This window comes from Pieris brassicae, chromosome 8, assembly GCF_905147105.1.
Source record: "Pieris brassicae chromosome 8, ilPieBrab1.1, whole genome shotgun sequence".
Taxonomy (NCBI): Eukaryota; Metazoa; Arthropoda; class Insecta; order Lepidoptera; family Pieridae; genus Pieris; species Pieris brassicae.
In genome coordinates this window covers 2,825,611-2,840,402 of record NC_059672.1, presented here as the reverse complement: position 1 = coordinate 2,840,402, position 14,792 = coordinate 2,825,611, and the positions used below count along the sequence as shown (strand labels likewise).

General features: G+C 33.8%; 1 protein-coding gene across 4 annotated transcripts; it reads left to right on the top strand.

Moving 5' to 3' along the window:
• The first annotated feature begins 333 nt into the window (after positions 1-333).
• LOC123713240 (protein quick-to-court) lies at positions 334-11,983 on the top strand. Of its 4 annotated transcripts, XM_045666821.1 has the most exons (7): positions 334-633; positions 3,947-4,048; positions 8,158-8,422; positions 8,632-9,666; positions 10,024-10,125; positions 10,570-10,659; positions 11,240-11,983. In XM_045666821.1, exons 3-7 carry the CDS (start codon positions 8,192-8,194, stop codon positions 11,441-11,443), a joined length of 1,662 nt encoding a protein of 553 aa, XP_045522777.1. In that variant the 5' UTR covers positions 334-633; positions 3,947-4,048; positions 8,158-8,191; the 3' UTR covers positions 11,444-11,983. The 4 variants fall into 4 exon arrangements, with proteins under 4 accessions (XP_045522777.1, XP_045522776.1, XP_045522779.1 ...); XM_045666820.1 differs by lacking the exon at positions 3,947-4,048 and having other exon boundaries at positions 335-633; XM_045666822.1 differs by lacking the exons at positions 334-633; positions 3,947-4,048 and adding an exon at positions 7,811-7,878.
• Positions 11,984-14,792: the final 2,809 nt, after the last annotated feature.

Genomic DNA, 14,792 nt, shown 5'->3' with positions numbered 1-14,792 from the left:
TATTTTTCTTAACCCGAAACAATTATTATTTCACTGGATATCGAACCTAGGTTTTTAATTGACGACGTGCGTTATCCACTAAGCTAGACAAAATTAAATAATTATTATAAATAGTACAATTAAATCTCTATGCAATCAATAAAGTGATTTGTGGTTATGAAACATAATTTCCAGCCTTAAACATCCAACCACAATCCAAAATTTAAACTAGAGCTATAGGCGTACTAACACAGCATAATAATAATAATCACGAACCAAAAGATGGCGCTCAGTGTCTCGTGAACCACGCAAGGTTCAACTGCAGTGCGCGCATTTTGTGACGTAACAAGAAAATATAATTTGTGTAACTGTAACAAGTAATTGACATTTGATACCATTTTTTTCGGAGCTCTCCATCACAGTTGTACTGTGTTGGTACGAAGTTGCGATACGGGAGCGTTTAGCGTGACACGAAGCGCGCCAACTCGCAACATTCATAGTGTAAAAGTTACCGCGAAAGGTACTCTATGTAATTTGCGATGTTTAAAATCGAACTATGCGCGAACGAATTGTACGAACTATTTAATCTGTGATAATGTGTTTTGAATTTGACAGATTCGATTGTTTTGGATATCGCGCACGGCGCTAATATATGTAAGTAAAAAATATTATTAACTTTAAAGTTTAGTTTAAATTGAAAAAATGTCGTTTATTAAACGAATATTCGTAACCGCGTTCCGTTACACAACTGTTGTTAATTTAGCAAGAAACATTTCAATCTTTTCACGCAAAATGTGAAGTAATTCGATACACCGTATAACAGTCTTAAGTAAATACTAAAATATTGTATTTTTGTAACAAAAAATCAAACTAGTTTTGCAATTTTCAATTAAATTTTATTTGAACTGCGGCTAAACGGATGTAATAATAACCTTGATAAACATTTAAAATTGCAAATGTTGCGCGTGGTTTACGTTCTAAAAATTAGTGCATTGTAATTTAAAAACATGTTTTTTTAGTTAAGCTGTACTTATACAAAATATTAGTCTATGTAATGCTTGGATTACGGATTGATAGTTTTTAATTGTTGTTAATTAATAATTTTGATTATTAATTTAAAATGTTGTTAATAATAATTTAGCGATACATATATTCAATATTAATACGATTAGACAATTCAAGTTAGCCAAACAGGCAATATTAATTTAAAAGCAATTTCAAATAGAGTTACAGTTTGAGATATTTATTTGTCATTAAAAATAACATTAAGATTTGAAATATATAAAAAAATACATTAATTGAAATCGTTTTTTAGTAGTAAAGAGGTTTAAATAAAAAAGATTGTATATTAAAGACACACAATAAAAATCATGATTACTATTTATAATTGTTTATTATATACAGCTAAGGTTCTATTTAAATTCATTTCATTAATTTTATTGCTTATTTCAAAAGTGAATATTATACAAATGATTGCAAATTTTCATCATTCATTCCGAGACGAATGTAAATGCGCAGTTTTTTATTATATTTCTAAATAATATACAAATGTGTACATAAATGTATTGATTTTTAATTGTATACAATTCTTTTATCAATCTGAATATTAAATTTTAATACTTCTTATCCAAACTACACAAAGTATTTTGATACTATCGAAATGTTACCTGAGATAGGTATCGAACAAATATCTACATAGTTACAAAGGGACTACCTACTAGGGAAAATACAAAACATTATGTTACTACATATAGGTATATATTTATGGCCATTTTATTTCATAACGTAAAAACATGGTTAGTAATTTTTGTACTTATTCAATATCTCTTATCGAAGTTTATCGTTTGAAAATAGCTGAATGTTTTAGTAAAACAATGTAATCTGAATTCGAGTCGTTATTCATTGGTTAGTATATTTATATTTTGGTTTCAATGGTATTTAATCACAAATTAGGAATTAGAACCTGTGCCCCTCTTTTTAATACTTAACCATAACATAAAAACTAAATCAGTCTGTTCTCTTTTAATATGAGTACTCTTCCGTCTCTTTCTAACAACGTTTCTATTAACGCTATGGTGAAAAGCGTCTAGTCAAAACGGTGCAATAAGACTGATTTACTCAATTTAATTTTTAATCAACGTTCAATCCGTTGAAATTGTTTAATATTGTCTGGTACAAGACGCCATTATAAATTCAAAGTAATAATTACAAAATCTTGCTACAGAGATTAGACCATAACCATAGTGGTCATGGTGTTTGAAGGTATATTGACCCTAGACCTGAGATCTTTATGCAGTAAATATTAATGATCCTATCGTCGAATTTTGTATGAGAATCAATGTTGGCTTAAAAACTTACTAAACCATTTAACACATTTGTAATAGCGAACTCAGTTAGCTTCCGCCCTTCAGGCCGAGCTACGTTCGCCAAACAGCGAACTAAGCTGTCAAGGTCCTTTAGGCCAGTAGTGTCCTTTCTTTAACGAAGTTCGATTCGTTGATGATGCTTCATTATTCCAGAGAGTATGTTACGCATTCAAATTTTTTGAAAAGTGTCGCTTGTTATTGCAATCTATATTGTCAATTATTTATCTATGATATTCAGAAACGAGGCAGAAACGAACTATGACTACTGCATGTCAAAACCCAATTCATATTTGACTTGTCTCGTTCCTAAATCATAACCTTAAAACTTAAGTTCCGACTTTCTAACTAAGAAAATTAAACAAAGTGTCTTGTTAGTGACAGTTCTTGTTTGCAACTATAATTTAGATAATATTTAATCGTTTGATAAGTATCAGAGTAGCTTAATAGCAGTTTCGCTTAATAAACACACGCTAAACTACCAACATAACAATATTATTACTGTGACTGCATTTTCAAAGTAGGTTATAACAAAGGTTATTTAAAATTATATGTACGAGACTCATATAGATCACTAAAATATATAATCCTGACGCAATAAATATAAAAAAATTGTACATAGTAACTGACTTTAACTAAAGTACTCATCTGTCAATATCCATCACAGCTTAAATATAATTTGACGGCAATAGTGCTTTTGTTAAAAGAGCGCAAATAAATAAATATAGTTTTTACAAAAAGGAGGTTAATTTTTTTAGGAAACGGAGACAAAAATAACAGAGACTCACAAATTATATTTAATAAACAAACATTTTTTTTTCTTATTTGCCTTGACATATTTTGGACGGATAAAAATACAATATCTGCCCATTATGGGTCAACTTTTATAAGTTGAAGCCTGCAGACGTTTAACGTAACGTTGACGTTTAATAAATAAAATATTTTATATATTTTAAGGTAAATAATAATAAACATAGTTACCTAATTATTCCTACATTGTGTAAGCAAAAAACAAATGAGCCACAGATGCGGAAATCACGTTTCAATAATGCGAATTAAAATCTCATTATTAATGTTTTTCTAATTACTTTTAATTGAGTTAATTAGTCGTGCTTGATTTGATTTGGCTTAATAGAGAAATCTTTTTATAAATAAATTATAGATATTGACAGTTCTCTTAAAATCTATAAATTTACGAAACGTTCAAAGGTCGTGAAACTCGAGTACATTTTTTATAATTATAAAAAAAACGCAATTCGAGCAAATCGTATATTTTAGTAATACTACTTACTGTATTTCTAAATTTGATTGGTGCTATCGATTTTGAGTCACCAAAAAAAGCTTTATTGTGTGCTAATTTTATCTTGTATTTATTTAAGTTATATTTTTTTCATGTAAAACTTATGTTTACTTCAACTCTCATACATTTTACATGGAAGATTTTGTAAAATATTCCATAGATTTAGTACTATGTATAATGTGGTAAAGTTTAACAAAATAAATAAATAAAAAAGAATCTCTTAACGTGGAAAGATTAGTATGATAGTTGTCATAAAACTGAAGAATGAAAAAGACAATAAAACTGTCAATTGCTCTTTTTATAGAACAAGGGCATATGGGCAGGAGGCTTTCCTGATGTTAAGTGATACCGCCCATTGGCTCTATCAATGCCAGAGGACTCGTGAATGCAGGCCTTCTAAGATTTGGTACGTTTTTTTCTTGAACCTAAGTTGGTTGCTTAGAAATACTTCAGTGGGCAGCTTCTTCCATATAGCGTCGATGCGCGTCAATAACTGCCCTAAAAAAACGCGCAGTTGTGGAACGACGGACGTCGTAGTGATACAGGTTCAAATTACTATTTTGTATATACATATACGTATATATATTACATACTTAATTTGAAGAAAACCATTACAATAATACAATATATAGCAAACAAGAATAAGACAGACGTCAATCCTTTCTACCCTAAGAAAACGTGTCGAGAAATCGAGCGATTTCTTTCTTAGAACGTTGCGAGACGAGTTAATTAAATGAATCGTTGTGGTATTGCTTCTAGGCCCGTGTTCCCAATTGTTTTTATGACAGTTGTGTCCTAAAACCTGTGTGTCGTTTTTAAAAAAGGAGGTTTATAGTACCATTTTTTTTTTCTTTTTTCTATGTTGTCTATGTTTTTTGGCAATTGCTATCGAATAATTAATGTCATTATTTTACTTGAAAATTAAAACTATTGCCATTATATTAAAACAAATCTCATTTATAGTACCACCTAGCTCCATTTCACTTCGGAAATTTGAATAATGTTCGGCCAGATCTTGTGGCTTCGGCTGTCAGTATTAGATAACAATACCTAACATATATCTGTAATTCATACAATATTTTAAATATCCAGTGGGGCCACAGATATTGCATCTATTTCCGTGTAATGATATTTGTTTTATGGGCAAGTAAATGTCCTTACAGAGGGCTTTTGGGTATCAGAAGTGTAATTATGTATTATTATATATAATAAATACTCACACTACAAGTGTCTAAATCTGTTAAAGATTAATTATTTTTTATTTTATTTACCCACCCAGTATAATTGGTAAATATAGTATTAACCAAGTAGAGGGCTTGAGTTGAGGAATAAAGCTTAGAAATGTGAGTTATAAGTATAAGTTACATTGCCTTTTTTAGTGGCTTCATCGTGCGGCTCTCATTCCTGGGATCGTAGGTTCGATCCCCGGTTTTACCAGTGGTCTATCTATGTGCGCATTTAACATTAGCTTGAACGGTGAAGTAAACATCGTGAGGAAACCGCACGACCTTAGACCCAAAAAGTCGACGGCGTGTGTCAGGAAGGCTGATCACCTACTTGCCTATTAGATTGACAAATGATCATAAAACAGATACAGAATCTGAGGCCCAGACCTTAAAAAGGTTGTAGCGCCATTGATTTTTTTTATTTTATTTTATCATGATTTGTTTAAATAAACTTATGCTACAGAATTACGGCGTTGAAAGCTTGGTGTAACGAGTTCCACATGTTGTTGAAATGCTCCACAGAAGGATGGAGTAATTTAAATTATGTTTATAATTCAAGACAAACAATATTAATTTCTCCAATATGAACAAATATAAATTGCAATAGAATAAGTTATTGGTGCATTCTTGCGCGACTAGTGAAAGCCCATAACATAAATTATTAGTAATATACACAAAAATAACACTTTAGTATTGAATAAGCATACAATAAGCCTTGATGCATCTATCCTCAGGCTTAACCTACTTTGTTTCAACCTCAAAGTACTAGATAATATTTCAGTTTGTGGTTTAGCTGACTCGTTTGTGTTAGAAGGAAGTAGGTATATCATGTGTAAGTTTTAGGTTATCTATCTAATACTAATAAAATTGTATTTATATTTTTTATAACAAAACAAGTTTTTAAAGATGCTTGTCATAGAACAAATTAGCTCTTTGTTATAAGCTCTTAATAGCGATTTTGTTCATAAAACTTTACTCAAAAGTACATAATTTTTTCGTATTTTAATAGTTATATAAAGCCTCTGAATTCTACCCGATGAGACTGACTTTTGTTAAGCTCCAAACAAAGAAAAAGAAAATTCTTGAACTAGGTTTGACAAATGATTAATAATCGCTTACGAAAAAACCAATTTGTCGAATACAAAACCGCACTGAAATGTGCGAAAATACATTGATTTGCGGTGATGAAATTGAATTAAACCATTGTTCTATTGCATAACAGCGTTGTATGCGGGCAAAAACATGTATTCTGTATTGCATTCTTCATTCTGTGAGAAGCCTCGATTGTGTAACGAGTTGTAACGCCAATGTTGAAACAAACGAACCGTACAAAACTAACGTAAAATTACTAATACGACTAGCCATTGTTCGGCAATGCCTGCGCAAATTCAGCTAATGTCTACATAGGGGATATACTACACAAATTATACTATCGATATTGTTATCGTATCATTTAACTGGCAACTATTCACGAAGAAATAACATTTTGCGTTCAAGAATGCTGGTATAGCTGAAGTATTGATTATTATACAACACTCTCAGACAATTGTACAAGTTTCTGTCTGTGCTGTCAAAAGATATTTAGAATTAAAGAAGATAATTCCTATTAAAAACATAAATTTAAGTAAAATATATCACGCCATCGTACGCTGTTGCAATGTACCATGTACCTAAAAACTTCATAGGCGTATTGGAAACAGGTCCACAACTGTGTCTCGTTTCCAGGACACAGCCAAATTCGGCGGGAACGCGGATGAATATTTTTAATGCTGAATCAGCTTCGTTATTGTGCGCAGTACTAAACGTTCGAGTGTTCGACTCTAAACAAAACGGTAATGCGGTTGAATTGTATAAATTATAATTTCCATGTCCGTAAATAACACTTACTTTGTACGGTTACTAAAGGAAAAAAATATGCTACCCGCGCCACTGGGTTATTATTTCATTTTCTTTATTTAAACATAAATAAAACATGTACCAAACAACTTTCACTATGAGAATGGATTATACCTCGGTGCAATACATATTTATATAACATATAAGAACTATATATTGGCTTTAGCAAGTCATACATCATTTAGATGTTGTTACAAAACAAACAAAAGCCATAGTCTTACGTTTACCCTAGAAGTGCACATTTCTCAGAGTCTCCTCCTCCTCCTGTGCCTGACACACGCCGTCGAAGTTTCCTTCGCCGTTCGACCGAATATTAAAGTCGCAAATAGACAGAAAGTCCATTGGTGCACAGCTGGGGATTGAACCTACGAACTCGGGGATGAATCAATCTGAAACCACAACGCCAACACTGCTCAGTCGCTTCGATTTTTAATACCGTAACTTAATAAAATCACAATGTCATTTATTTATACAAAGACCATAATCTGGCCTTTTCGACACACAATATATATTAAGTGCATGTTACAGTTTTCAAAAATGAAGCCCACTAGATAATAAAGAAAAATATTACATAATATTCACATTTTCATATTCTTTGTAAGTTAAAGTTTCTGTAATTTAGCATTGTAGAAATGAAACAACCTAATAACCAGAGTTAATAACAAAGAAATAACCTTGAAATGTTTCGTTACGGACATTATTGAGTCATTACTTTATGAAATTTACTTTTCTGTGTGGATTATTCATTTAAGAAAATTATTTTACATTACAATGAAGAAATTAAAAATTCGTTACTCTTCATAGGAATTAAAACTACAGTTGTTATTAACTTCAGAAATATTTTTTTAATACTTTCATGTTTTTTAAAACAAATTGAATAAGTCAAGAATTTAAAAAATAAACAAGTTAAAGACACAATTGAAATAGTTTATATCGTTTACTGATTCCCAAAATGCGACATCTATTGCCTATATTAGTTATTCAATTGAAAATTGATAATACGATATCGGCGGCTATCGCAAATCGATAAGTGATTGTTGATTGTTGTTTACAACAAAAAAGTAAAAAGTAGATCATTATTAGATAAATCTAAAGTTTTTGCAACATTTTTAAGGTATGTGTAGTAGGTAGGTATTAAGTAACAAAATAATTTATAAAATAATAAGTAAGAAGAATCGATAGTATAAATAATCTGTATCAGATACTATTACATAATATTTCTTTACTCTGTTTCGTAATTTCTTTTTTGTTCGTGGCACCGTCAAAATTTTGCATAGTGTATTTGCATTTTGCGGATTTTTATGAAACTTCAAATTGACAAAACGTGATTTTGATTCTTATAACAAGTTTTATTCATGTTTTTATATTTTGGTATTTTAATTTATTGTTACAGAACGCTTCGTCAATGTAAATATTTAAAATAAATAATGAGCAGAAATAATACTCGAAGAATCGCGGAGTTCCAAGACGACGTTTTTGGCGCGGGAAACATCGGTAATTTCCGAAGAACCGCTTCACTGCGGCTGCGCGGTGAGAAAATGGTGCAGCGCTCGCCTTTATTAGCTAGAAAATATATTCCAGTAATCACGGAAAACGGAAATTCAAAGCGAAGCGATGGCTCCAGATTACCTGAGCCTAGCCATCGTCCTAGAAGTCAAGTAAGTAAAAACAACATTTTGCATGCTACAATATGGCACCAAGAAATGCAAATGCACCTACGCAAACTCGCAAACAAGCCGTCGACCGATGCAAAGGGTTCATTGACATACATATCTAATTACCTATTTTGGCTGCAGCTTTTTGCTTCACTTACTGTTCTACATTTGAAAATATACTTGACTAACCTCTAAATGTTTTCTTTTTACAGTCGTTTCATGCAAATTCTCAGATCAGACCCAAAAAGTCCTGTTTAAAAATGCAGGACTGTCTTGATAGAAAGTTGAGTATGACCGATTCTGCTAATACTCCCCCTGGCTCTCCAGAGGATTTGCCAGATGATGATTCGTTGCATAGTTATGGTAGCGCAGCGACGGCAGCCTCAATCGATGCCGGGTATGCACCATTTAATGGTACGACATTCAGTGGTAGGTCCATGCGTTATGTGTTACATTGTTCATCACATGCTGGCCTAGCTGGAGAGGAATACCTTACACCAACACAACGCGCACAAAAGCAAATCCGACGGCTAAAAAGCCTATTAAGCCAAGCCAAACAGGACTTGGATAAGAAGGACAGTGAAATATTTCAACTAACAAAAGAAGTTGTTGAACTACGGCTTTATAAAGCTTCGGTGTTTTCACCAGATGAGAAATCAAACTCAAGTGAAATTGTTACTGTAAGAGAAAATGAAGAGGGTATTGAGGAGCAAAGTGTCAGATTTAAAGATACATGTAGATCTTATGATGTCGTGGACAGTCCCTTCAAAGACCACAGTACACCAACCAGATGTCGGAATGAAATGCAGGGGTCCTTTACAGACTCGGGACACTTTGATGACTTAACAAACTCTTCATTGCACTCTAAAGAATCTGTTCATATGTTAATGCATGACGCATCTTGTATGACTGAATCACTGGACAGCGATGAAGAAAGGCGTAGTTTGATTTCATTCTATGATAAGAAAATAGAAGATGTAATGAGGGCTCATGTGGGTGAAACTCAGGAAATGAAGAAAGCTCATAATGACAAGGTAGAAGCCCTTTTGCAGAAGTTGGCTGATGTGAATACAAGATACTGTGAATTGCTGCCAAATTATGAACAGGCAAAGGAAAGGATCCATGTTTTAGAAAAGCAGTTGGAGGAAGCCAGCCGGCAGCTTCAGGATGAGGAGAATCGCCAACGAGCCGTGTACCTGCAAATGTATAATAAGGGAATGGAAGCAGCTAAGTTTCAGTTTGACAAGGTTAGATAAGTGTCCATTATTATTCTATAATTAGACTATTAATGAACCAAAGAAGAAAAGCTTGCATCATCCCTGTTTAGTTTATATTATACGGATAGTCTCGCAAACATTAGTATAATATTTTAGAACATAAATGATATTTTTAATTTCTTGTGGAAGCAGAATATAGAGTGAAAATAATAACATCACCTGCTTTGTGTCCACCTAGCCAAACACTGATTACATACCGGAATCTTATATTTTGTTTATAACTTGAATAATATGCACTAACTGGAAATGAAATACAAATTCAATTGTTTTGATTCTGAAAGCCGAGTATGCACCTTCTTTTCCTGATACATCTTTTTTCAATTTCAGGAAGTTGATGGTGAAGGGTCTCAGAATCAGTTGAGCCGTGTGTCAGTTGAAGAGCTCCTAGAGCAGCTACAGATTACGCAGACTGAGCTCGAAAACGTCCGAGTAAGTTTTCTAATTCTTTCAGCTATATTTGCAGTGAGTCTTTCGTCACATTCAACTAACATCTTCATTTATAATTTCATTTCAGTGATTGCCAATAAAAATATGAGATTCATTGCTTTTTGTATGGATCTCATAGGTATGTTGATCTGAAGCTCTGGGTTTTAGCATGTTTATTTCTCATAAGGAACTAAAGCATTGTATTCATCGTTGATGTTCAACATAACTATAGATGTTTAACATAAAGAGTATGGCTAAACTTTAACATTTTGACAAAACTTTATAAATATACGAATACTTACACTTTCCAATACCAAACTTGTCGTAAGGTTAGGGAAATATCTTGAGACAATGTAGTTTAAGCTTTTTAACCATACCCGAGTTGTCTTTCATAAACAACCCGTAGTTGCATTAACTGGACCCGCTTTAAACTGTAGTGCATTACAGGATACAGCATTCGCAACGGACAGAACAGCATCACAAGTACTTCTAAGTGCAAAGGAGGCTGTTTCTTTATGGGTCCTAGGAGCGAGAAAGGTTGGATTCATAGAGAGAAATCGGATCACTTGTTTTATATTCCTTTATGCTTTAGCACATTTCTTTTATGTGTACTTTTACAGAGGTACATTGTTTTTTTAAAATGTGCCCACGAAATTAATATGGGGTAATTTTTTAGGTTAAGGCACTAACATGCTTAAATTAATATTTTTTATTAGCTTTGCATGCTTTTTGAAACAGCCTCATTTGGTTATTTGGTACTTGGTGAAAGATTAAGGTATTAAACATGAATAATTTTTTGTAGTGTAGTTTTTTTTTAGTCTGATTTATTTGTAAGCATGGAAATATGACAACGGAATGTCTTAAAAAATCGTCAAACTAGAATTTTGTTGTCATAGGACCTTGCAGTAGACTGTAGATAGATTTATTAATTAAGTATAATTACTATGTATAATAAAGTTCGGTTATATTTCTAGTATATAACTTTTTTTTTTGCCAATGAACGCTACTGGTTCATAAGCTCAGACTCCTGTCATCCATATTATTGTTATTTATTTATGTACAATAATTCAGAACGTAAAAATTTATATTCTGTATTATTTTTATTTCTGGTCCACAGGCAATGTACCGTCGTATCGTTGAGTCACAAAAGGGCGCCAAGTCTAACGTTGACCCAGAAGTTACGCTACAATTCCTAAAATCGGCGATATACTACTTCCTTACGGACCCGGAAAACCATCAGGGACACCTGAACGCTATAGAAAATATCCTGGGTTTCACCGAAGCCGAGAAGAAAAATATTAGAAAAGCAAGATTAACATAGACTGCAGTGTGTGATACTACTTATTTGCATGTACTAGTGTACAGTATTATTTTAAAATTTGTTTTCAGGGCTTAATCGAATTTATTTTAAGAGCCAAAGAAATGCATTCCTATTCGTGCAATTTGACCTAGATTAAGCTTGACTTGTTTCAGATCTTTTACTTTATTTATTATTGTTTTGCATGTAATTTAGTTTATTTAACATAGTTCGCCGTCCACAGTGTTTTCATTTATTCTTGCCACGAAGCTGTGCCTGTGATTAGAATAATAAATAAGCATATTTTTGAATTGTTCCTTTTGTTTTCTAGTTTAATTACTGCAAATTAATTTTCTTGGTGCAAACATTGATCTTTAAGTACACATTACCTTTGCTGTTTGTTCCACGAAAATTAAATTGAAGTTTTGTCTTTACATTGATTTTGCATCTCAATCCATTGTGAATTTTTGTAGTTATTACCTAAGAGTAGGTAGATGTGTCTTTTATTCACTGTTATTAAACTTGTACTTAAAGCTTTTTTGTTTCAATAAACGGTGAATCTTATTCTTTGTTTTAATTTAAAAATTTACTGAAGGATGCCCGTAATATCTTACACACAATGCTTTTGAACTAAATTTAATTCATATCACTCATTAGTTTAAAAAATTATAAATGTGAACTATAATTTAAAACAACACAATCCACTTTTGATATTATAAGTAATCTCCACCCACGAATAATTCATAACTTCAATGACAGATGAGTTACTTAAACACTGATAATGTTAGGTAGGTAAGGTGGACTCATTTTCCGCACTTAGACTCGTAATTGGTCCTTTGTGCGTTAAGTCCTGGCTAATTTAGCCAGCCTAACTCCTTCCAGAAGCACAGAAGTCTCCCGGGCACTTCACAGGCTTCGACCTCACTGTTCCGAGGATTTTTGTACGTTGATTAGCCACAGCCTCGCATTCCAGGACTACGTGGGTGACTGATTCCTCTGCGCTGAAACAGTCTGTCGCGCCTAGGACAAAAAGATGTATTAAGGAGACAATGGCCCGTTATTGTCCCTATCATTGTTTTGAGATTGGTTCTATTTAGGTTTAGAAGTCACTTTGTCAGTTGCGGGTTCACAGCTGACAGAGCCATTTTGGACTGTTTGCAATCCACATTTCGCGATCATCGTTGATGCTGGAGTTCAGAGGATTTCTGGCGAATCAGGCAGGCATCATTCCGAAGCCTCTTCTCACAAGCTCGTCGGCAGCATCATTGCCGAGAGAACCACTGTGTCCCTTTATGCAAGGTAACTCTGTTGGTTAGACGTATTGCCTCCAGTGCTTCGTGACACTCGTGTTAGTTTGCTGTTTGTCTTTTTGTTTCCGAGCGCCATCAGCACTGTGGGATATGAACTTAATGCAAAAGTCAAAATTAATTCCTAACCGCTGTACGGCTCTGGCTACTTCGGTTAGAGCAACACATTCATATTGAAAAATCGTGCTCTGTGTACCTAAGGGGGTAGGTGTATGTTGATGTTGAGATCGAGAGAGAACATGCCAGCGCCTGAGCCACACCCTGTTTTTGATCCATCAGTGTATATACATAGCTCATTCAGGGGCGACTGATCATGATCCTCTTCTCTCAGTTGTATATGATATTTCCTGTTAAATATTAGTTGGTTATTTATTCTATCACATGGTGCAGCTATCAGAGGTTGGTACTCTATTGCCCTAGTGATTTTTTCGCCATAGATCCAATACCATAAGTCTGATGGCAGCTAGTGCTGCCTCCTGCTGTATGTGTAGGTCCAGAGGTACGATCTGCAGGGCTACCTTCATTGCTGCAGTTGGAGTTGTTCTCATGCAACCGCTAGCAGCGGACAAGGCAAGCCTTTCTAAGCATCCAAGTTTCGTGATTGCCGTTTGAAGTTCTGATCTTGGCCACCAAACCAGGGCACCATAGGCTAGCATTGGCCTGATTATGGCAGTGTATAGCCATATAGTTATTTTAGGCGATAAGCCCCATTTCACGCCTAGCATCTTTTGCATTAATAGAAGGCGATCGTTGCTTTGTTTATTTTGTGTTCTAGCTGTTTATTGCAGAGCAATTTACTGTACAAAATCACACCTAAGTACTTGATTTCATTCTTAAGTTTGAGTTCAGTGTTGAAGAGTTTTGGAAGTCTGTGCGGTCCAAGAACCCTCCTGTTTGTAAAAAGTATTAATTCTGTTTTTGATGGGTTGACAGATAGCTCGTGCTCATTGCACCATCTCTCAATCACTTTGAAAGCCTTTCCCATGAGGTCACATAAGTTGCTTTCAAAGCTTACTAGGTACTTTAAAAGTTACTTCTTCACTAGTGATTATTTTGTGAGCTACATTCCAGTCTGAGCACGTGGTGGTTCTCTCTGAATATGGTTGCCATGCCTGGTCATTGGCAATTATACAATCCGGAAAGTGTGCCATCTGTAGTTCACATGTTTCTACATCGGTTTTTGTAAATGAATTGGCGAGCTTTATAAGACAACCGATCGAGTGATAGGGCTCACTAGAGAGGCATGATTTCACCCTGGTTGCCTGGTTGTTGCTTTAAATACTGGTGGAGAAGTGTCTCCAGCACTCTTGCTAGGAAGCAAGAAGCAAGCAGAAGAAGTGCGTAACCGAGTATAACCTGCTCTATTATGTTATGTCTCTCCCCCCCCCCCCGCCTTGGTATGGTAAGGGGACACGACTGTTCAAAGCTAGTCAGGAGTAGGGACGTTAGGTAATTTACATGTTTGTCGATGTCTTGTATATCAGTGGTGGTTGGTATCGTTAGTTTATACGTATTGGTTGTGGTTTAGGTAGCTCCTGATAATAGCTCACTGGAAACGTGCCAGTCCTGTATGTGATGACAGACCAGCAGTTACCATTGTTAGATCAATTATGGTTTGCGAGCGTGCGTAAATAAAGGTTGGTTCAGAACCACTGTTTGCTAAGATAAGATTATTGTTTAACTCTGATAATATTTTTGTATGAAGGAGTTACAAATTAGGTTATCATAATCTTATTATGCTTATTTTGTGTTCATCATAGCAAATTTTCAGATAAACACAGTTCTACTTTTTATGGTACTATAAATGTAACCTGCTGATGTACTGTCTCAATAAATTCTAATTCATATATCTAAACCAAATATCTTTTTAAAATTAGTGTATGAAATAATAAAACAATGTTACTGACTTGGGTGTTTATTATACAGAACTTACAAATAGGTGTAAAGATAAAAATTTAAAGCTAGTACAGACTTGTATAACCCTAATACAAAATTCACAAAATATTTGTTTCAATTTGGATTTACAAAAAGCATTTTATCCACAATAAATGAATCACAACCTATCT